This window comes from Elgaria multicarinata, chromosome 1 (assembly GCF_023053635.1).
Source record: "Elgaria multicarinata webbii isolate HBS135686 ecotype San Diego chromosome 1, rElgMul1.1.pri, whole genome shotgun sequence".
NCBI classification, from domain to species: domain Eukaryota; kingdom Metazoa; phylum Chordata; class Lepidosauria; order Squamata; family Anguidae; genus Elgaria; species Elgaria multicarinata.
The window spans coordinates 3,374,183-3,398,187 of NC_086171.1; the positions used below are offsets into that span (position 1 = coordinate 3,374,183).

Genomic DNA, 24,005 nt, shown 5'->3' on the forward strand with positions numbered 1-24,005 from the left:
TGTCTGCAGCCCCCACCAGGGACCAAACCAGGTACGCTCCCCGACCCCAGCAGTCTCTTCCTGGTGCGCAGGCCATGCGCTACAGGCAGGGAGGCAGCCTGAGGAGGTGAGGCAAGCACTACAGGCAGTTGATAAGGCGTGGCACTGCGCCAGGCGGATCTCACCCGTGAGGCAAAAGCAGCCATTGACTAGAAGAGGTGTCATGCAAGGAGTGTGGCGAACCGTGGCACAGACGTCTCTGTGTCGGTGGCAGGAGCCAGTCCACCAATGTATACACCTGCCAATTGGGGGTTAGTGCTTAATGCATCTGATGAAGCTGACTGTGACAGGGAAAGCTTGTGAGGGTGCCATCCTATGCATGATTAGGCAGGGAAAAAAGTCCTACAACTCCCAGCATGCTCCAGCCAGCCAGGCATAGGATTGTGCCCTCAGACTTTTAAGATACTGAAAGGCTCCAACTTCAAGTATATCCTCAAGGGATGTGAGCTGGCGGTGATCGAACAAGAAAGAGATCTTGGGATTGTGGTGGACAGCGCGATGAAAATATCCGCCCAGTGTGCAGCCGCTGTAAAGAAGGCAAACTCCATGTTAGGCATTATAAGAAAAGGAATTGAGAATAAAACAGCCAGTATCATACTGCCTTTATACAAATCTATGGTGCGACCGCACTTAGAATGCTGTGTACAGTTCTGGTCACCACACCTAAAAAAGGATATTATGGAGCTGGAAAAAGTGCAGAAAAGGGCAACTCAAATGATTCAGGGGCTGGAGCATCTCCCCTAGGAGGGAAGGTGACAACAGCTGGGATTGTTCAGCTTGGAAAAACGGAGGCTAAGGGGAGACATGACAGAAGTGAATGTGGATAGGAAGACATTTTTCTCCCTCTCTCAAAGTACTAGAGCCTGGGGTCAGCCCATGAAGCTGATGGGTGGGAGATCCAGGATAAATAAAAGGAAGGACTTCTTCCCACAGCACGTAGTTAAATTATGGAACTCACTACCACAAGATATAGTGAAGGTCACCAATCTGGATGGCTTTAAAAGGGGGTCGGATAAGCTCCTGGAGGTGAAGGCTATCCATGGCTACTAGCCCTGGTGGTTGTGTGCTACCTCCAGTATCCGAGGCAGTAAGCCTGTGTGCACCAGTTGCTGGGGAACATGGGTGGGAGGGTGCTATTGCACCATGGCCTGCTTGTTCATCCCTGGCCGATGGCTGCCTGGCCACTGTGTGAACATAGTGCTGGACTAGATGGACCCTTGGTCTGATTCAGCATGGCTCTTCTGATGTTCTTATGACTCTTGGTATTGAAAACAGATTTGAAGGCTGAACTTGTTTTTCAAGGCTGCCTTGACACATACACAGTTTGAATGAAGGATATCCCCCTATTCATAGCCCCTTTTGCCGTTCTGTAGCCACCTAGTGGAGCGTTAGTCAAAAGGCCCAGTCACTATGTTCAACATCAAAGGTCCTCCTCCAGGTGCCTACTCCGAGAGAGGCTCGGAGTGTGGCAACGAGGGACAGGGCCTTTTTGGTGGTGGCCCCCAGACTATGGAACGATCTCCCTGACGAGGCTCATCTGGCGCCAACGCTGCTATCTTTCCGGCGCCAGGTTAAGACTTTCCTCTTTGCCCAGGCATATGGCAGCACATCTTAATCACCCACATGTTTAGTTTTTTTAACGGTTTTTAATGCTTTATGTGTGTATGTTCTCTGTTTTAGAATTTTAAATTTTATATACTCGTTTTTATCTTAATTTTAGAATTTCTGTAAACCGCCCAGAGAGCCCTGGCTATGGGGGCGGTATATAAGTGTAATAAATAAATAAATAAATAAATAAATCGGCGTAGAAAGTGTTTGATTTTTTCGAAAATCATTCTTGAAATCCCCACTCCACCCTGCAGGGTGCGCTGCGGGAGAGTCCGGCTGCTTCCCATGCGCAATCCGCTCTCGCTCTCTTCCCCTCCCGACCATAGAGCCTTCGACCAAGGGGAGTGGGGTCAAGCACCAACACTTCCGGTTTCCAATTGAACGCGAGGGGGCAGGTCATAAAAACGATGGCGCGGGGAAACCATAGATTTTTGAGGGGGAAGAGCGGCTTCTTATTCCAGATCAGCTTTTGCTGCTGGGGGGGGGGGCATCTTGGCCTGCAGCGCCCCCTGGAGGGAAGAGGCTGAAGCATGGGCTGCCCGGTGCCAGAGAAAAGCAGCCCCCCAAACTGCCCCCACCCGGCTGGATTGGAACTCTGTGCTGCTTTCATTGGCAGCCAGCCTTGGCCCAAATACACATGGTCATTATTATCCTGATCATTCTCTTTTTGGCTACTACTCATAGAATCATAGAATAGCAGAGTTGGAAGGGGCCTACAAGGCCATCGAGTCCAACCCCCTGCTCAATGCAGGGATCCACCCTAAAGCATCCCTGACAGAGGGTTGTCCAGCTGCCTCTTGAAGGCCTCTAGTGTGGGAGAGTGCACAACCTCCCTAGGGATTTGGTTCCATTGTCGTACTGCTCTAACAGTCAGGAAGTTTTTCCTGACTCTTTTAATAATTATTATTTCATTCCCTTAATTTAACATGAATGTTAGGCTGCCTTTAAAAACCCTCTTTTCATCATCATGGTCATCCATGCTAAATATTAAATTGATTTTAACCATTATTTTAATCGTCATTATGTATCATTACTGTTGTTGTTTATTCTTCCGACTCTTCATGACTTCATGGACCAGCCCACGCCAGAGCTTTAATAATAAGTATCATTATTACTTATATTATTTATTATAACCCTATTATAGCATTTGCAATACTGTTGTATTCTATGCATAACGATAATTTACATACGTTACAACGTTTACAATAAGATTTTTTTTAAAATAATAATTATATAATAATACAAAATAAAATAATAATTATTATATAAAATAATTATATATAATAATACAAAATAATATTACGAACTGTTATTATTATTATTATTATTTATCCATAATGCTGTTAATAATCAGCCACAACGCACATGCCGGGTGTGCAAGGCGGGGCAGGAAGAAAGGGAAGAAAGGAAGAATAAACCCCCCTCCCTCCCTCCCCCTGCCCCCCTTCCACCCCCCCTTGACGCGGCCCCTGCTGGCCAGATGGGTGGCGGCGTCCGCACGGGAACCGGAAGTGGGCCCCCTCCTCCCCTCCCTGTTGCTCCTCTCCTTCCCCGCTCCCTTCTCTACCTCTATGGCCTCCGGAGCAGGAGCCGGAGCGGGGGCCCTGGGCCTGTGCGCATGCGCGCCCCCTAGCGCAGCGCGGCGCTGGGACCGCCTGACTCCCTCCCTCCCTCCCTCCCTCCCTCCTCGCTCCTGCTCCTGGTTCTGGCAGCCGGAGCGCAGGCGGGCAGGCGGGCAGGCAGGCGGGCGGGCGGACCCAGCAGCGCCATCCAGCCCTTCCCTCCTTCCTTCCCTCCCTCCCTCCCCGCCCGGCTGGAACCTCGTTGTGGCGCTGAGCCCCGTCTGAGGGGGGGCAACAAAGGACCATGGAGGGGGGGTCGCCCGCCCAGGTGAGCCGTTAACCCTCTCCGGCCCGGCATGGCTGCGGGGGGGGGCAGGCTCTTGACAGGCGCTTGCGGGGGGTGGGAGGAGGCTGCCCACGCACTGGAGGGGGAGCGCGGGGTGGGTGGGGGATCGAGGCCCCCAGGAGCTGGGGGAGGGGGAGGGCCCTTGGGTGCGATGCAGAGGAGGGGGCGTTATGTGTGTGTGTGCGTGGGGGGGGGAATGGATCTGCTCCGAGGGAGCTGTGGGGCTGCTGCACTTTGGGGTGGGGGAGATCGGGGTGGGGGTGGGTGGGGGGCGCCCCCTTCCTGCGGGGAGGCGGGGGGGCTGACTCCAGGGGGGGTGCAGCATCGCGGGTGGGGTGGGGTGGGGGGCTGCCCCCGGCTGCCTCCCCTCTGCCCGCAACTCCGGTGGGCCTGTCAAAAGCAGCCAGCCAGCCAGCCAGCTGCTTGCTGCAGTCCTGGGAGGTTGGTGGCCGCCTGGCGAGCGGTGGGGCGGGGTGGGGGTGGGGGGTGGCGAGTTGCTTTGCGGTAGAGATCTGGGCAAAGAGGCGGAGAGTGGGGGGGGGGGAGGTTAGGGGGCAGGCTGTGGGGGAGGCTGTGTGGGGGCTCCCTCCCCCTGTCACTGTGTCCCAGGCGATGCTGTCACAGTTTGGTCGTCTCCCCCACCCCACCCCCACCCCACCCCACCAAGCTTTTAGCTACCATGCAAACACGCAGCTGGCCGTTTCTGGCCTGTGCACTAGAATGAACGCAGGGAGAGAGGGAGGGGGGAGGGGGGAGAAGAAGAAGAGATTTGTTTACATCAGGCTTTGTTTTCGGCCATCATTGGGGCTGTTGGCATTCGCCTTCCCAGGAGGGTCGGGCGGCCCCACAAGCCCCTTCCCTGGCTGCATTTCTCCCCCTCCCTCCCACCCCCCACCCCCAATATGCTGGACTTCCCCTCTCCAACGAGGTGGTGCTGATCTTGAGCAAGAGGGACCAGTGGGGCTTTTCCCTCCCTGCCCGCTTGTCCCTGGCGTCCAGCGCTTAATCTCTCCTCCCTCCCAGCTTGCCAAGAGAGAGAGAGAGAGAGAGACTTGCACAGATTTCGGCCAAAGTGTGGATTTAAAACCTTGGGCCGCAACTGTGGTTATGCCGACCCTCTGGTTGCTTTCCTTGCTTTCCCTTGTGGAGCCTGTCGCAGAAATAAGGCTTGTCTCCCACTGTAAACTTTGATTAGCTGTACGCTGCCCCCAAGACCGGGAGCAACGGGATCCGGTTGTTATAAATTATTTTCCTCTTCCCCAGAGATGATGGTGATAGTGGTGACGATGCTAAATAATTTGCATTTATACCCCACTTTTCTTCTCAGGAGCTAAAGGTGGCATTGATGGTACCCTCCCCCATTTTTAGACAGGATCGTGGGTTCGCTTTGGTTTAGACCGATTCAGATCATGGAAAGTCATTGTCGCTGAATTCTTGGTTGGGGGGTGGGGGGGGGAGGAATAAAAAATGCTTAAGGGATTCAGCAGTAACCAACCTTGTTAGCCTAAGATTAGCCCTCCGAGTAATTTGTTAGCCCTCCGAATAATTGCCAATTTTGGGGTCCTGTCGTCAAAGGAAGAATGACATTCAGGGTGAATGCATGTTTAAAGGAAGGCAAATAACTACTCCAGAGACCATGTTGAAGAATTGACTTTAGGAACAGTACCATGGCCAGGGCCCCCACAATGCACAGCAAGCCCTGAGATGCACACTCACACACGCACTGTCATGAGCAAGGAGGTGTGGCCACGGGGATATAGTTTGAGTCATGTTTAGGGAAACTTGAGGCAAGGATACTGCTGGACGAGATACCAACTTCTCTCTTTTATCCTATAAAGTGTGAAGATCTTGGCTGTACGTTAGCTTTGAAGGAGTGTGCAGATACCTCACTTCTTAATTTAGGGTCCCCCAGGATAGGCTACAGGCGGTAGTACAGTGTCCTGGCACTACTGTATTCTGTTGCGCATGGACAGGCCTCGCCTGGAGAAGTACTATGTCCTGTCCTGGGCACTGCAGTTCAAGAACCATCTTGGAAAAACTGGACTGTGTCTAGAGGAGGGTGATGAAGACGGCAAGGGTTTTGGAGACCAAGTCCCATGAAGAAACGTTGGAGGACTTTGGTATGATTAGCCTGGAGAAGAGATGATTAAAAGGTGATACGACAGCCATCTTCAAATATCTAAAGAGCTCTGTCATCCATAGATGACAGAGCAAATTTGTTCTCTGTTGCTCTAGAAGGTAGGACCAGAACCAACAAGTTCAAGTGAAAAGAAAGAGAATTTTGATCAAACATCGGGGATACATTCCTGACAGTATGCACTGATTGACTGTTGAGCAGACTGGCTCAGAAGGTGACCGACTCTCCTTTGCTGCAAGTTTTCAAGCAGAGGCTGGCTGGGTGCTGTAGCTATTTCCTGTATCAGTAGGGAGTTGGATTGGATGACCTTTGAGGTTCCTTGTAACGCTCTGCTTCTGCAATTCTGAGCTGCTGGCCAGGAAGTGTGGTTTTGAGGGCTCCAGGGGAAGCTGCAGAGACCTAAGCCTCCCTGAAGCACCACGGACTTGGCTGAACATAGAGCCAGAACATGTCTGTCGTGTCAACTCATGCTTTCCATCATGGCTTTGTGCTCTGTTGCCTTTACAAACAAACAACCATTCCGAACCTGGGGTGGGAAGAAGTCGTGAAAGTTTAACCGGTTTAGGGTTATAGGGCAGAGGCAGCTCTTGGTAGATTCACACCTTCTCTCCACCGCCCCACCACCACCACCCCTGGCTCAGGTAGAAGGTCTCTCTCTTGACTGGACCGGATGGGAAGACCTGGGGATTTGCCAACATCAGAGCCAACGGTGGTGGCGGATGGGTGGGTGGAAGTTAGTCGGGACATGTGTTTAATTTTTTTTACCCCCTAAGGTATTTTTTACCCCCTAAGGTCTTTGAAATACACAGAGAATCATTGAAAATACGTGTTGTGTGTATACTAAGATACATATGTGTCACTTGTGGCAATTAAGGGTAGATGGTTTCCATAGTCTCTCTTGGTGCCTGCAAATTTAGGGAATGAAACTTTTGGAGGCATTTGTGGAGATGGAACCGGGCTGGAGTTAGTTTAGACCTCTGCCATCATCACAGCTTTAACGTTAGTGAGAAGTTTAATGTGATGTTCAATGCCGGCAAGGTATTGCAGCTTTTAAAAAAAGGTTGACCCACATTGATTTCTTTCTTTCTTTGCTGTGTTTCTGTCGCCTTTCTGTAAAATACTCGAGACAGCTTGCAAAGAATTCTAATATAGAACCAGGAATTTAAATAACGGGGGGGTGGGGGAATCAATTCTAGAAACAAATCAATAAGAGCCAGCACTGAAATCAACCATGTCAGGGAGTATTTTGCTGGCTCAGTTTTATTCCAGATCTTTCTTTGAAGGCCTTTGGAACGGAAGACGGCAGCGTGAGCCTCCCTTGTAAAGCTTCTGCCTCCGGTCCGTCCATTTAGCTATAGGGGCAAAATGGAACCCCCAGTTTTGGAGGCGGCGTTCCTCAGATCACTAAATGTTGGGGATGAACAACAGGAGAAGGGCATCGTCTTCATGTCGTTCTTGTGAGGGTCAGGGGATAGTTGGCCTTCTGCCCGAATGCTGGACTAGATGGAAGCTTGGGTTGATTCATCAACGCAATGCTGACGTTTTTATGTTCATAGAATCATAGAATAGTAGAGTTGGAAGGGGCCTACAAGGCCATCGAGTCCAACCCCCTGCTCAATGCAGGAATCCACCCTAAAGCATCCCTGACAGGTGGTTGTTCAGCTGCCTCTTGAAGGCCTCTAGTATGGGAGAGCCCACAACCTCACCAGGCAACTGATTCTATTGTCGTACTGCTCTAACAGTCAGGATGTTTTTCCTGATGTCCAGCCGGAATCTGGCTTCCTGTCACTTGAGCCCGTTATTCCGTGTCCTGCACTCTGGGAGGATGGAGAAGAGATCCTGGCCCTCCTCTGTGTGACAACCTTTCAAGTATTTGAAGAGTGCTCTCATGTCTCCCCTCAATCTTCTCTTCTCCAGGCTAAACCTGCCCAGTTCTTTCAGTCTCTCTTCATAGGGCTTTGTTTCCAGACCCCTGGTCATCCTGGTTGCCCTCCTCTGAGGGCAATCTTCTTGGGTCATAATGTGTCCTTTCCTAGCCCCCCCCCCCCCACTCCATCACACCCCCACCCCAGACGAACTCCTATGAGTCATTTCTGTGTGTATGCAACCTAACCTGCCTTGTTTTTGCAACTGTGTGTGTAAGAATTGGTAACGTGTGTGCGCTGCCTGTCAATTAACCCACAAATCAAGCCATTTCCAAATATAACTTGCATGCAATTCTCATTCGCACAAAGCGTTTGCCTGCCTGCCCAGTAAATGGGAACCATTTGTCATAGGAATCGAAAGTGCGTTTGCTGTAGCATTTTGATGCTGGAGAGATCTCTGGGTAATCTTATGTAAACTGCTCAGAGAGCTTCGTCTACAGGGTGGTATATGAATATAATAAATAATAATGGATCAGCCTCATTTCCTTTGGAATCTGCTCTTAACCAAGTGTAATTAGGTGTCACTTTGCATATGTTATCTGAATAACCCTTGCAACAACGCTGTAAATTGTGTTGTGGTCACACCCATATTGCAGAAGGAGCGTGGAGAGATGGTGGCTTGCCTAAGGTCACCTAGTGAGTTCATGGGCCATGGCTGAGGTAAGATTTGAATCTGGAATAGTCAGTACACGTTCTTAACCACTGCCATTAACCCAGTCATATCCAGCTACCGTTCCACGAATTTTAAGGGAAACAGCAGTCAAGGGACATTGTGTACAATTCCCGAGTAGTCTGGTCTCCTGGGCAGAGAGAGGGTGCACTTGGACAATCCTCTTTGCTCAACAAGCTGAGATATGAATGGGCCTTTTGTATGAGCCTGCAGCCACTTTGCTCCTTCCTTCATGGGGTGTGCAAGCAATCTAGGAAGTCTTTGATTAACCGTAGATTCCTGTATTTTTTGAACCAGGAAACTAGGGTTATTGGCTTTGGAGCAAGCCGTGATTTATTCATTTATGATTAGTTATAAAAACATTTGCATCCCGCCCTATATCACAAGAATCTCAGGGCGGCGCGCAGATAAAGTCATGCAAACAATATAAAACGATAAACATACACAGCTAAAATACAAATTAAACCTTTAATAAGCTAAAACCAGTACAGGATTTTAAAAAAGTAAAACTAATTAAAACAGTTAAAACTAATTGAACAGTTAAAACTGATCAACCAGGATGATCAGGGGTCTGGAAACAAAGCCCTATGAAGAGAGATTGAAAGAACTGGGCATGTTTAGCCTGGAGAAGAGAGGATGGAGGGGAGACATGAGAGCACTCGTCAAAGACTTAAAAGGTTGTCACACAGAGGAGGGCCAGGATCTCTTCTCGATCCTCCCAGAGTGCAGGACACGGAATAACGGGCTGAAGTGACAGGAAGCCAGATTCCAGCTGGACATCAGGAAAAACTTCCTGACTGTTAGAGCAGTACGACAATGGAACCAGTGACCTAGGGTGGTTGTGGGGTCTCCCACACTAGAGGCCTTCAAGAGGCAGCTGGACAACCATCTATCAGGGATGCTTTAGGGTAGATTCCTGCATTGAGCAGGGGGTTGGACTCGATGGCCTTATAGGCCCCTTCCAACTCTGCTATTCTATGATTCTATGTCACGGCTTGGTGAATTTAGCCATCAAAGGTTTTGTTAAAAGGCCATGTCTTAACCTGGCACTGAAATGAAGCCAGTGCTGCTGCCAGTTGGGTCTCCAAGGGGAGAGCATTCCATAGCCGGGGTGCCACAACAAAACCCTCTCCCATACCCCACCATAGCGTATATCTCATGTTGGTGGGGCACGAAGGAGGGCTCCTCCGTCAGATCTCAGGTCTCGGGCAGGCATATATAGGGAGAGGCGCTCCCTCAAGTACCAAGGTCCCAAGCCGTTTAGGGCTTTCAACGTCATTGCCAACACCTTGAATTTTGACCGGAATTGGAGAGGCAGCCAGTGCAACTTGAAACCATGATTTAATATCCTGGCGTGTTTTGAAGCTAGTAATCGTAGTTTCGCCATTTGAAAGAAAACCATGGTTGACTTGATTTAGTTGTGGCTCATATGAAAGGAGAACCGATGAGGCTGCCTGCATGGCGGGAAGGCTTATTTATATCTTGGCTTATTAAGATGAGACATTTCTATCTGAACCAACTCATAGTAGGCTAGACTTCCCTTTTCCAAGGTCAAATCCTCTTTATTGCCATGATGCGGTGCAGGAGAATATGTGTAGCCATTGCTTTTCGTTGGGGGCAGGCGGTTGACAAAACAAAGAATGGCAACAGTAGTTTAATCTCCAATTAGCCATACAAACAGCACAGAAGGAACATAGGAATAAAATGCTTTTAAAATTGGGATGCAAATGCAATCCCAAATAACAGTCGATCCGGCAACAATGTCATTATGATTTGTACAGCCTTTGTGGACTCCTGGTGTAAAAAGGAGTTGCCAAAAAACCCAACCCAATGAATGAGAGCCACTTGGCCTGGGTGGGGCAGTTGCAGTCAGCTCTTCCATGTCTCCTTCTCAGCAGGCACCAGAACTGGACATGAAATCAGAAGGACGGCTGCCTTCGCCACTCCCCACCGGACCCGACCCAACATTCGGAAGAGAAACACCGACGGCCGAGATTTCCCTCACCTTAGTAGCATCGTTCCAAGCGATGGAGAAGAAGGTGGACTCTCACGCCACACGGCTGCTGGATTTGGAAGGGAGGACAGGAACAGCCGAGAAGAAGATAGTAGACTGTGAAAAAACAGCTGTGGAAATTGGGAACCAACTGGAGAGCAAGTGGGCCGCCCTGGGGACCCTGATCCAGGAGTACGGGCTGCTCCAGAGGAGGCTGGAGAACATGGAGAACCTGCTGAAGAACCGGAACTTCTGGATCCTCCGGCTGCCCCCGGGCTCCAGGGGGGAAATCCCCAAGGTCAGTGGCCAGTTGGCACGGCAGAATAATGGTGTGTGCTCCATCTGCAGCCATGCTCAGGGCACACAAGTACCATTGTGGTTGTCTCCTGATTCATTCACTGCTGCAAGTTGCAGTGGTGGCACCTGATTTAGATGACTTTAAAGGGGGATTCGTGGGAGAGCAGAGTCTGTCCATGGCTGTGAGTCATGATGGATCTGCAGAACCTCCAGGTGCAGCCACGGGGGAGCATCAACAGGAGTGGGGGGGGCATTGCCTTGATGACCTGCTTGGGAGCTTCCCAGAGGCATCTGGTTGGCCACTGTGGGAAGCAAGAGGGTGGGCGAAGTGGGGTCTAAGTCCGACCTAGCAGGGCTTTTCTTGTGGACAAAAGAGAACAGACAAGGAAGTTTGGCACCTGGGGAAACAGGTCCCAGGGCAAGGGGGGGCTGTAGCCTGGATTGTTAATAAAAACAAAGGTAGCCATGTTGACTGTAAAGGGGGGTGGGGGGAATCTGTAAGGGGGAAGAAAATCTGGGTGCAATACTCTAGATGAGGCCCTGGTTAGGCCTCATCTTGAGTATTGCGTCCAGTTCTGGGCTCCACAATTCAAGAAGGACGCAGACAAGCTGGAGCGTGTTCAGAGGAGGGCAACCAGGATGATCAGGGGTCTGGAAACAAAGCCCTATGAGGAGAGACTGAAAGAACTGGGCATGTTGAGCCTGGAGAAGAGGAGATGGAGGGGAGACATGAGAGCACTCCTCAAATACTTCAAAGGTTATCACACAGAGGAGGGCCAGGATCTCTTCTCGATCCTCCCAGAGTGCAGGACGTGGAATAACGGGCTCAAGTTAAAGGAAGCCAGATTCCGGCTGGACATCAGGAAAAACGTCCTGACTGTTAGAGCAGTACGACAATGGAACCAGTTACTTAGGGAGGTTGTGGGCTCTCCACACTAGAGGCCTTCAAGAGGCAGCTGGACAAGCACCTGTCAGGGATGCTTTAGGGTGGATTCCTGCATTGAGCAGGGGGCTGGACTCGATGGCCTTGTAGGCCCCTTCCAACTCTACTATTCCATGATTCTATTATTCTATGATCAGGCCAACCAAAAGATCACAAAAGATGTGCAGGGTTTTGAGATCTCCAGATCTCTTTATCAGCCAAGATGCAACAGATCCTGCCTTTTTTTATTTTTATTTTTAAGTATTTATAGTGACCAACAGCCAAGGCTCTCTGGGCAGTTTACAACTAAAACCATAAAATCCAATTTAAAACTTTAAAATCACATAAAACCAGAATAAGTAACATTCCAGGGAAGGCTTGTTTAAAAAGATATGTTTTCAGGAGGCGTTTCAAAGTTATTACATTTTCCACCTCCCGAACCGCATGAGGGAGGGTTTTCCAGAGGGTGGGGGCCGCTACAGAGAAGGCCCCGCTGTCGAGGTTCTTCATGGCGACATTTTCTTTGTCTCGGAATGACGAGCAGGGCCATCACGTTGTAGCCATCATGTTTCCCACAGAGCCTAATCTGAATGCTTGCAGACATCAGAAACTGCCCTGTACTAAGCCGGGTCCCCCTTGGCTCATTTAGCCCAGTGTTGTTGACACTGATTGGCAGCTGTGGCTCACCAGGGTGTCAGGCAGGATTCTTTCCTGGTCCTACCTGAAGATGATGCCATGGATCAAACCTGTGACCTTCTGCACGCCAAGCAGGTGCGCTACCAGTGAGCCACGGCCCTTCCTCCTCCATTCCGTCTTTGGAGTCTGAACATGCAGGCACTGTGACTTCACCATCAAGAGCCAGTGTGGCGTACTGGCTAGAGCAGCCTTCCTCAACCTGGGGCGCTCCAGATGTGTTGGACTGCATCTCCCAGAATGCCCCAGCCAGCTGGGGCATTCTGGGAGTTGCAGTCCAACACATCTGGAGCGCCCCAGGTTGAGGAAGGCTGGGCTAGAGTGCCGGACTGGGAGTTGGGAGATCCGGGCTCTAGTCCCCACTCGCCCATGGAAACCCACTGGGTGACTTTGGGCCAGTTGCAGACTCTCAGCCCAGCCTACCTCGCAGGGTTGTTGTTGTGAGGATAACATGGAGAGGAGGGGGATTATGTACGCTGCCTTGGGTTCCTTGGAGGAAAAAAGGCGGCATATAAATGCAATAAATAAATTAATTAATAATAAGTCAGGGTTTCCCACCTTCACCCATTCCCCCTCTGCCAACAAACCTGCTTTCTGTAACTTCTTGCCTGGTGAATAGGAATGGAGATTTCGCACGTTCTTTGTGATCTTTTGGTTGACCCCATAAAGGTATTATGCCGATATGGATTTGGGAATTGGTCGTCAATGTTAGCGAAGAGAACAAAAATAAAAATGGCCTTCATGTCGATTCAGCTGGGTTGTATTGACTTAGGCTAAGGAAAGAAGAGGTTTGCAGAGACATTGGGCTTGCAAGAAGGGCTCTGTTTTTAATGAAATTTATTTAAAGGCAAAATAAAACAAGAAAACTTGTCAAGGAGAGTCAGATGTGTAGTTTACACACGGAATCTAGATTTCTTAACTATTGAATCCCAGATTCTGCAATTTGAAACAGAGGATGCATCATTTGCATGTGTGTCTAATCTGTGTTCTTTATTTGGTTGCACTGCTTGTGGCCGGAGGAGGGCTCGTCTGTGTCAGGTGTGCTGAAACTCTTTCGGTCCGAGGGGCAGAATTCCATTTTGGGGCCTCATTCCAGTGATGGGCAGGGCTGAAGGCAAAAGCAGTGGGGCCAGAACACGGCCAAGAGTACCTGCGTCTTTTAGCTTAAAAGCCCTTCCTGCCGGCTTAACTCAGCTTCAGGAGAGGCATCTGAGCCTTCTAGAACGGAGGAAAAGACGGCACTGCTGGTGGAGATCAGCGGTTGGGGAGAAGGGGATGGAAGCTCAGCCAACTGCGGGGACCAAGGGCCAGCCTGAGGTGCCTGCAGCCCTGCTCCGTGTCGTTTGGGTTATTCAGGTTGCTGTCCCAGGTACAGTCCTTTTCAATAAGGGTGACTGAATTCAGTAAAACTGACCCTGCTCAGATGATGCACTAAGCCACGGAGGTTAAGCGTTTGAGATAAACCTTATGGCTTAAAGTGTCATGTGAACCAGTCCAAACCATGGTGGCTGTATAGCCATGGTTTAAACACGCTGACTAACCATTTGCAGCAAAAGGGTTGGCAGCCTAACCATGGCTTAGTGGGTTGTCTGAACAGGCCCACTGATTGCAAGGATAGGACTGCTGGAGATCTTTATCATAGAATCATAGAATAGCAGAGTTGGAAGGGGCCTACAAGGCCATCGAGTCCAACCCCTTGCTCAATGCAGGAGTCCACCTTAAAGCATCCCTGACAGAGGGTTGTCCAGCTGCCTCTTGAAGGCCTCTAGTGTGGGAGAGCCCACCACCTCCCCAGGCAACTGATTCCATTGTCGTACTGCTCTAATAGTCAGGAAGTTTTTCCTGATGCCAAGCTGGAATCTGGCTTCCTTTAACTTGAGCCCACTATTCCATGTCCTGCACGCTGGGAGGATCGAGAAGAGATCCTGGCCCTCCTCTGCGTGACAACCTTTCAAGTCTTTGAAGAGTACTATCATGTCTCCCCTCAATCTTCTCTTCTCCAGGCTAAACATGCCCAGTTCTTTCAGTCTCTCTTCATAGGGCTTTGTTTCCAGATCCCTGATCATCCTGGTTGCCCTCCTCTGAACACGTTCCAGCTTGTCTGCGTCCTTCTTGAATTGTGGAGCCCAGAACTGGATGCAATACTCTAGATGAGGCCTAACCAGGGCTGAATAGAGAGGAACCAGGACCTCACGTGATTTGGAAGCTATACTTCTATTAATGCATCCCTCAGGAAGACATCCATCCATGCCGTCTTACTGGGACTCTGCCATGCCGGTCTTCCAGTTACTTCACCACACAACCATGTTGCAGCTCCCCAATTCCTTTAGCAAGCCCCGCAGTGAGAACTGGCCTGAAGCGTGTAAGAGCTGCCACCATATTCTCATGTTTCTGCCTCCGCAATAATGATGTCTAAGGAAATTGTATTTTAAATAAATGAACCAGAGGCTCTCAAGTCCTTGCAGAAGCTGTTCTTGCTTTGAGTCCTTTTTATGGTTTTGAGAGGTCATCATAGAACCACAGAATAGCAGAGTTGGAAGGGGCCTACAAGGCCATCGAGTCCAACTCCCTGCTCAATGCAGGAATCTACCCTAAAGCATCCCTGACAGAGGGTTGTCCAGCTGCCTCTTGAAGGCCTCTAGGGTGGGAGAGCCCACCACCTCCCTAGGTAACTGGTTCCATTGTCGTACTGCTCTAACAGTCAGGAAGTTTTTCCTAATGTCCAGCTGGAATCTGGCTTCCTTTATCTTGAGCCCGTTATTCCGTGTCCTGCACTCTGGGAGGATCGAGAAGAGATCCTGGCCCTCCTCTGTGTGACAACCTTTTAAGTATTTGAAGAGTGCTATCAGACCCATGTAAAGTACCAGAGCATACAGTTCCTCTGCACAAATGTGAGTCTGATTCTCTGTGCAAGTCATTTGCAGGTTTCCCTTGGGTCTGTACAGGTCGGTGCTCTTCCAGTTTCCCTATAGCTGTTGGACATTTGAATGTCCTCTGGTTTAGGTCTGCCAGTTTATGGGGCCATGGACCTATGGGGTCATTAAAGCCAATCTCATCGGCTTCATCCCTAAGTGAGAATGGCATTCAAGGGTGTGCTGGGAGAACCAGCCAAGAACTCTCTGGGTGACCTTGAACACGTTTCTTGGGACTGGGAGCTTAAGAGGCAGGCTTCTTTCGGGGTGTTGTGTATTTTAAACTTTCTTTTTTTTACATTTCTTTTCCTATGTTTTAAAATGTATATTTTAAACTTGGTAATACCGCCTTGAGGCCCAGTATTGGGCAAAAGGCGGAATACAAATAAATAATAATAATAATAATAATAATAATAATAATAATAATAATAACTGGCCTCAGTTCTTCAGTTGTGGAATGGGAATAATTTTAACTTACCTTGGCTTGTTTGTGAAGATGAAGAAGAGGGTGGCGAGGATGAGAACGCTTTCTTGGGGCCCTGAGATTTCCAACCTGGATCTCAGCCCCTGTGAAGGGCAGGTGTAAAACATGTGCTAGACGATGAGTAACTATAAGCGTGTGCAACTCTTGTTCCCCCAGGTGCCAGTGACCTTTGATGACGTGTCTGTCTATTTCAACGAGAAGGAATGGGAGAAGTTGGAAGAGTGGCAGAAGGAGCTCTACAAAAACTTGATGAAGGGGAACCATGAGTCCTTGATCTCTCTGGGTAATGTTGCCTGAGGCCTGCATGGCTGCCAGGTGGCTTTGCTGGGTGGTTTAGGGTGGATTGGATTTGAGGGCCCAACCACCCTCAGCCTTGGGTTCAGATAATCATGGTGCAGCCAGCTTACGTTGTCCCTGCTTAATCCAGACAAATTGCTTAATCTGTTTGAAGCTATTTCTGCTCTCCCAACATTGTGGACCACTTTCTGCACAGCTGGCTCCTTCGATGGGGAAACTCATTCAGACTCCGGACTAGCCTTTCTTTGGTTGATCTCGCTATGGTGATAAGCCACTGAAGTTGTGACGGGTTACAGGGGTGCGTGTTACCTGCGCTTCATAACATGCCGTCGATTCCTTAAAGAGGAAATTGTTAGGAAATGACCTCCTTTTAAAAAAATTAGAATAAAAGCAGCCAGGCAAGATGCTTGATGGGAATAGATTTAAGGGGTGGTGTTTATAAAGGTCATAGTGAGATTGAAGAGATCCACTCTAAGCAGGTTGACAGTTGCATGTCTTTGGCCGTTCTTCTCAGCCTACAGGAGAGAACCTGATGGCAGCTTCTGCTGCTCCTAGAGCGCAGGGACTATGCCTTGGAAAGACAGGTGTCATATCCCATGTCATACCTTGGCGTTGTTTCCAGGGGATTGGCTGTGCAGGATACAGCATGTGTGTGGTATGCCCCCAAGACTCTGGGGCCTCCTACCGCTACCCGTCAAAAGTCACTGTGCAGCGATTGCACCTTTTCATAGAATCCTAGAATAGTAGAGTTGGAAGGGGCCTACAAGGCCATCGAGTCCAACCTCCTGCTCCATGCAGGAATCCACCCTAAAGCATCCCTGACAGAGGGTTGTCCAGCTGCCTCTTGAAGGCCTCTAGTGTGGGAGGCATTGTGGGAGTGGGAGGCATTCCATCTTGGAATGTGTGGGAGGCATTCCATCTTGGCTCTTGTAGCATTTGTTCCCCTTGAGCCTTATAAGAACTTGATAAATCTCTCTAGCACAGGGCTGCACACCCACAGGCATCCCTGACAGATGGTTGTCCAGCTGCCTCTTGAAGGCCTCTAGGGTGGGAGAGCCCACCACCTCCCTAGGTCACTGGTTCCATTGTCGTACTGCTCTAACAGTCGGGAAGTTTTTCCTGATGTCCAGCTGGAATCTGGCTTCCTTTAACTTGAGCCCGTTAAAGTTTCCTTTTGGCTTCCTTTAACTTGAGCCCATTCCTCCTTGATGGGATTTTTGTGGTAAGAAAAAGGATAGAAGCAGCAGTGGGATATAAACAGAAGTCACCAATGACTGGAGCATCCATAACATTTCCTGCTTGAGGCAGGATGGGTGGGTGGGCTGCACATGAAAGCCTTATTTGAAAGCACTTCCTGAAATCAGGAACGGTCACTCCCGCCTTGAAAACATATAGTCAGAAAAGATACTTCCCATTTCACATCTTTTCCTTCTAAATAGGAAATCAACACGAACAAAAAATGTTCTTTCAAAGCAATATCCAAAATACAGCAAGCCCCTTCCCCACCCTCTGGCCTTTTTATTTAACTTTAAAAACACAGACACACAAACAACCCAATAACAGAAACTTGCTCTGTTTCAAAATGAACACTCAGTTTCCTGATTAAATGTTGGGGGATGAAGAATTGGGTCCTTGTCTCCCAGCTGGATGTTTCTTCACCCAATGATTAGACACTGCAGGGAACTAATAATTCAAGTGGTCCATTCTCTTCTCCTTTTCCCTGTTCTCTCTGAGAACTGGTTTTTCTGACCTGCCTCTGTTCTCAAGTCTGATCACTGCTAGTTATCCTCATTCCCTACAACTAGCTGCTCCACGGTAAAAGGGTCAAGGTGAATGAAAAGAATCTACAGCAACCTCTTGGGTACGGTCTTCTTTGATGCCCGGTAGTCCTCAAAACATGACCCTCTCATTCTCTTCCTCTGTGCAACAGACTATGCAATTTCTAAGCCAGGAATCTTAGCCCAGACGGAGCCAGGTACGGACTCGTGTCTTGGAGACGAGCAGGACTCGGAAGAGCAGGGGAGCCTTCCGGATCCCACTGCAGGTAAGTGCTATTAACTCATAAGAAGTGGGGCTCATAAGAAGTGTGTGTCCTGTCCAGCCCTGCTCCCCCTGGGTTGGAAGAAGGTGTTTCAGGCGATCAGTCAGAATCAGACTCTGAAATAGAGGAGTCGGCGCCAGAAGCAGGCCAGCCTGTACCAGTAGGGGAGAAAGCTCTCACGGGCTCTTCACCAGCTGGGAGTGAACCCTCTCCGGAGCTTATCTCCTTGAGGGCAAACAATACACAGTCAGTGGGAAGCCAATATTCTTCCAAGGGGGAGAGCACAGAGAGGTTAGCTGATCCTAGAGCACGCTGCAGACTAAAGGAAGGCAAGAGAAAGTCAGCCCATCTGGCATCCCATCAGAAGCTGCCTCAGAACTAGTCTCTCTGAAGTTAACGCGTCTTTGGAAAGGGCTTTCCATTCTTCTTGAAAGGACAATGGTCTCGCTTAGTTTACATAGCTTTGCCTAGGGGAAAGTTCCTAGAGATTAGACTCCCCTTCAGGTGGGAAGAGATGTTTATTGCTTGAATAAAGCTTTGTGGATTACTTAGCAGGCCTCAGTTATTGTCTCCCAAGAAGGCGGCAGTGTTGGGGCAGTGCAGGTCTGTCTCTTGGACAGGGGTGGGGAACCACTTTCAGTCTGAGAGTGGAAATCAGTTTTTGGAGAAACTCTCGGTTGTGGGGGGGGTGCATTCCAGAGGTGGGGCAGGTCAAAGATAGAAGTGGCAGGCCAGAAATACCAGCACCTTGTAATTTAAGGCTGTGACTTAAGCCTTAGGAGACGGATTCCAACATTTCAGAACCAGGGTGGGGGGAGGGGGACACAAACGAAAATATTGGCAAACCACCAAATGGTGGCTGGGCAAAGCGGTGGGGGACAGAAGGAGGGGGGGGCTTTCCCCATCCTGGGAAGATCAGATGGAGGCACTTGATCCAGACTGAGCTGCTTCCGTATAATTTCTCACTTTGACGCACGTGTGCTCCACAGTCGCAGAATAGGTCATGTGATGTTTCTCCAACCCATGCAGTGGATTTCTGAATCAACTGAAGGTGCTGAACCTCCTTCAGGGGCAGCCCTCCATAGAGAGCATTGTAGTAGTCAGTCATCTCGGTTACAAAGGCATTCATTTGTAGAACTGAGATCCCCGTTTCCAAATAGGGGTGCAACCAGCGTTATCATGTGCAGTTAATAAAAAGCCTGTCTGGATGGTGCCACCCCCTCTTCCCTAGTGGTAAAGCAGTCCATCCCATTGGTGGTAAGATAGTCCTTGAAGTCTCTCAACATTAACTGGCCTGAGTTAATCCTTCTGTCTGCTAAGCCTTATTCGCTTGTCCACCATAGAATCACAGAATCACAGAATAGCAGAGTTGGAAGGGGCCTACAAGGCCATTGAGTCCAACCCCCTGCTCAAAGCAGGAATCCACCCTAAAGCATCCCTGATAGAGGGTTGTCCAGCTGCCTCTTGAAGGCCTCTAGTGTGGGAGAGCCCACAACCTCCCTAGGTAACTGATTCCATTGTCGTACTGCTCTAACAGTCAGGAAGTTTTTCCTGATGTCCAGCTGGAATCTGGCTTCCTTTAACTTGAGCCCGTTATTCCGTGTCCTGCACTCTGGGAGGATCGAGAAGAGATCCGGCCCTCCTCTGTGGGACAACTTTTCAAGTCTTTGAAGAGTGCTCTCATGTCTCCCCTCCATCCTCTCTTCTCCAGGCTAAACCTGCCCAGTTCTCTCAGTCTCTCTTCATAGGGCTTTGTTTCCGGACCCCTGATCATCCATTTTCAAACCCTGCTAACAGATTGCCAGATCAATAGGCAGGGGGCTAAACTTCAGAGGCATTCTGCTATTTAAGCAATGGAGGTGAAAACATGGAACCCTGTGGAGTTGCGCAAGTAAGGCCCCAGGAGCGCACTTGCCACAGACCACGTCCTGGTTGAGTCCTGCGAGAAAGTTCAAGGCACTCTGGAGCAGCCTCAGCTCAACTCGGTGCCCTCCTTGGGTGTTGGACTACATCTCTTCAGCCTCCCCATATCAGCCCTGGCCCTGTGACAGAAGATGATGTTGCTGTAGTGAATATTTATTTATTTATTTATTTATTTTATTTTATTCATGACATTTTTATACCGCCCAATAGCCGAAGCTCCCTGGGCGGTTCACAGAAATTAAAACCACGAAGAGCATAAAAACAACCAACAGTTTAACAACCCGATTACAAAATACAATATAAAAAGCACAACCAGGTTTAAAACCATACAGCAAAAATGGATATAGGTTAAAATATGGAATTTAAAACAGCAAAGTTTAAATTTAAGATAAATTGTTAAAATTCTGAGAAAATAAAAAGGTACTTCAGCTGGCGACGAAAGGAGTACACTGTAGGCGCCAAGTGACCCTCTCTGGGGAGCTCACTCCACAGCCGGGGTGCCACAGCAGAGAAGGCCCTGCTCCTGGTAGCCACCTGCCTCACTTCCTTTGGCAGGGGCTTGTGGAGAAGGACTCCTGAGGATGATCTTAAGGTCTGGACAGGCACGTGTGGGAGGAGTCGTTCCTTCAAATAGTCTGGTCCCAAGCTGTTTAGGGCTTTGAATGTTAGTACCAGCACTTTGAATCAGGCCTGGACCTGGACTGGCAGCTAATGAAGTTGTAGAAGGACTGGCGTGATGTGGTCTCATCGGCCAGTCCCTGTTAGTAAACGGGCTGCCCTGTTTTGTACCAGCTGAAGCTTCCGGACTGTTTTCAAAGGCAGCCCCACGTATAACGCCCCACGTAATCCAAACGAGAGGTTATCAGAGCATGGATCACTGTAGCTAGGCGATCTCTGTCCAGATAAGGGCTTAGAATAGGGCTTCTGCCATTAAAGTGTTGCCTTCCCCCCCCCCCCGAATCTTTCCTGCTGCAGCAGGCATAAGGGTGGTCATCAAAACAGAAGAGCCCCATTCTGACGAGTGCCCGGAAGACCTGGAGCAGCACCAGATGTCCGGGAGCTCAGAGGGTGATTTTCAGGGCCTGGATCAAGAGGCCCCCTGTGGAAGTCCGTACAGTGCTGCAACACCTCTGGGCAACTTTTCAGGGAACAGCCTTGAAGAAGCCAACGAGTATGACGTGGGCTTTGGGGAAATCAAACGAGTCACCGTCCAACATGGCAACTGCACAGGTAAGATTGCAGAGCATCATGGGAGCTCCCTCTCCCCTTTAGAGCCCACCGTAGTCTTCTGACTCAGGACAAATGGCATCACGTATTTCTCATCCTCAGGACAGCCTAGTAAAGCATGTCATAGTCAGAGTACAGGTGGAGGCTGAAGGCCAATTTGCATGGGGCCATCAAGAGACTCCCAGCTGAGCTGGGTTTTTAATAATAATAATAATAATAATAATAATAATAATAATAATAATAATAATTCATAATAATAATTCAATTTATATCCGCCTATCTACAAAATACCATAGGCGGTAGGTCTCCCATCATGCTTATCCAGTGTATATTCTGACTCTCGGTACCCATCTGTTGATGCACAATTGCAAACCCCTCACCATAAGTGGATACCTTTGTGACTGGGAGCATTTGTCCCTGATAAAAAACCTCCTCACAGAGAATCCCTTCCCTCGGTCAGTGGTTTACCTAGACCTGGGGCAGTCTTTTCTCCTTACCATTAATTTTGCTGATGGAGCAAATACAGCAATCCTTAATGCTAAATGAAGACTCTGGTCAAGGAATGTTGTGCAGATTACCGAATCATGTCCGTGTCCTGCACTCTGGGCTGATCATAGAATCATAGAATAGCAGAGCTGGAAGGGGCCTACAAGGCCATTGAGTCCAACCCCCTGCTCAATGCAGGAATCCACCCTAAAGCATCCCTGACAGAGGGCTGTCCAGCTGCCTCTTGAAGGCCTCTAGGGTGGGAGAGCCCACCACCTCCCTAGGTAACTGGTTCCATTGTCGTACTGCTCTAACAGTCAGGAAGTTTTTCCTGATGTCCAGCTGGAATCTGGCTTCCTTTAACTTGAGCCTATTATTCCGTGTCCTGCACTCTGGGAGGATCGAAAAGAGACCCTGACCCTCCTCTGTGTGACGACCTTTCAAGTCCTTGAAGCTCTCATGTCTCCCCCCAGTCTTCTCTTCTCCAGGCTAAACATGCCCAGTTCTTTCAGTCTCTCCTCATAGACATGCTGTTTGGTTTGGTTTTTAAATGCAGAATTCCAGAACTTCTGCATTCAGTGGGTTGTAGCAACTCATGACTGTCAACAAGATGGCTTGCTATTTCCAGGAAACGTTGAGAATACCTTAAGCCCCAAATATTTTTCTTCTAATCAAGCAATGCATACATTGCCCTGACATTTTCCTTTTGTTTTCACCCTGAAGAAGACGGAATTGTGATAAAAATGGAAGAGGAAGAAGAGGAGGAAGAGGAGGAGGAAGAAGACCCTGTCAACTTAGAACCACGTGGACTGTTCTCTTCGAGAGCTGAGCCCCCCTGCTCAATCAATTGCAATGTGGAAGTAAGGCGGGAAGACCAGCGGGTCGCGAAGCCCACCAGAGCCACAGTGGGGATCTGTGCCCCACTCTGTGAGAGGGACAATAGTGTTGAGGCGCGGCCTGTCACTCTCCAGCAGAGGAACCGGACACGGGAGAGGCCGTATATCTGTCCGGAGTGCGGGAAGAGCTTCATGCTGCGCATCAACTACATCATCCACCAGCGGAACCATCTCAAGGAGGGCCCGTACGAGTGCCACGCCTGCGACCTCAGCTTCCGCATCAAACAGCAGTTCCTGCTGCACCAGCGGCTGCACACTGCACGGCGGGGGGTGGCTCCCCCACCCCGCCGGGGACAGGCCTACCCGGACAAACGCAGCCTCAAGCCACAGCCCAGGCCCCCGCCGCCTCCTGGGAAGCCCTACAAGTGCAGCGAGTGCGAGAGCAGCTTCAGCCACAAGTCCAGCTTGAGCAAACACCAGATCACGCACGTGGGCGAGCGGCCGTACTCCTGCAACGAGTGCCGGAAGAGTTTCCGGCTGCAGATCTCGCTGGCCATGCACCAGCGGGTGCACACGGGTAAGAGCGAGCTCTCCTTCATCTGCCCGCAGTGCGGCAAGGCCTTCAGCCGTCCCTCGCATCTCCTGCGGCACCAGCGGACTCACACGGGGGAGCGGCCCTACAAGTGCAGCCAGTGCGACAAAACCTTCAGCGAGAAGTCCAAGCTGACCAACCACTACCGAGTGCACACCCGGGAGCGGCCGCACGCCTGCGGCGAGTGCGGGAAGGGCTTCATCCGGAAGCACCACCTCCTGGAGCACCAGCGCATCCACACCGGAGAGCGGCCGTACCACTGTGCCGAGTGCGGGAAGAATTTCACCCAGAAACACCACCTGCTGGAGCACCAGCGGGCGCACACGGGCGAGCGGCCGTACCCCTGCACGGAATGCGCAAAGTGCTTCCGCTACAAGCAGTCCCTCAAATACCACTTGCGGACACACATGGGCGAATGAGGGCTGCCCCCGGCCCGCCCATCACCCTAAGCCCTGGCATCCGGGGACAGAGGAGCGGTCGGAGAGGGGGAGGGACTCCTCCGCGCATACCCTTCCGCCCCCTCCACCCCCCAGGAGCGCAGACTCATGGACTCTTCCCTTAAGTAAATAACGGGTTTCAGAATCAAGCTAACCACACCTGCTGGCACCATGACACTTGCCAGCCCTGGACTCTCCTCCTTGCTTCTGCCTTCCTTGCCCCATTCTGTTCTTTTTGATAATAAATGTGGAATCTGATTTTATTTGGTAAGCAAATGCTTCAGGTTTCGGGCTTCGTGTCATTAACTGTTGGGATGTGGGAAAACATCTGCGTGAACGGAAGAGGATTGGGGTGGGTGATAAAGGAGCCATCGCTCTGAGATTGGTGTGGCAGGAAAGGGGAGCATGTTTAGTCTTGGGAGACCATTCTAAAGGAACCTGTTTCTCAGGACTGGTGGAACCCTCACAATCTTCAACGTTGCTGCCAGAAAAGGTTCGTTCCAACATGTTGTGCAAATGGGGACATCTTGGAATGCGTCACCTTTGCGTTGCAGTTGCACAATCAATGCATATACAAT

At 50.0% G+C, this 24,005-nt stretch overlaps 1 protein-coding gene across 2 annotated transcripts; it reads left to right on the forward strand.

Moving 5' to 3' along the window:
- Nucleotides 1-3,369: 3,369 nt before the first annotated feature.
- ZNF777 (zinc finger protein 777) lies at nucleotides 3,370-23,685 on the forward strand. Of its 2 annotated transcripts, none has more exons than XM_063122458.1 (6): nucleotides 3,370-3,537; nucleotides 10,183-10,578; nucleotides 15,745-15,871; nucleotides 17,816-17,929; nucleotides 20,825-21,079; nucleotides 22,286-23,685. In XM_063122458.1, exons 1-6 carry the CDS (start codon nucleotides 3,514-3,516, stop codon nucleotides 23,407-23,409), a joined length of 2,040 nt encoding a protein of 679 aa, XP_062978528.1. In that variant the 5' UTR covers nucleotides 3,370-3,513; the 3' UTR covers nucleotides 23,410-23,685. The 2 variants fall into 2 exon arrangements, with proteins under 2 accessions (XP_062978528.1, XP_062978535.1); XM_063122465.1 differs by having other exon boundaries at nucleotides 10,186-10,578.
- Nucleotides 23,686-24,005: the final 320 nt, after the last annotated feature.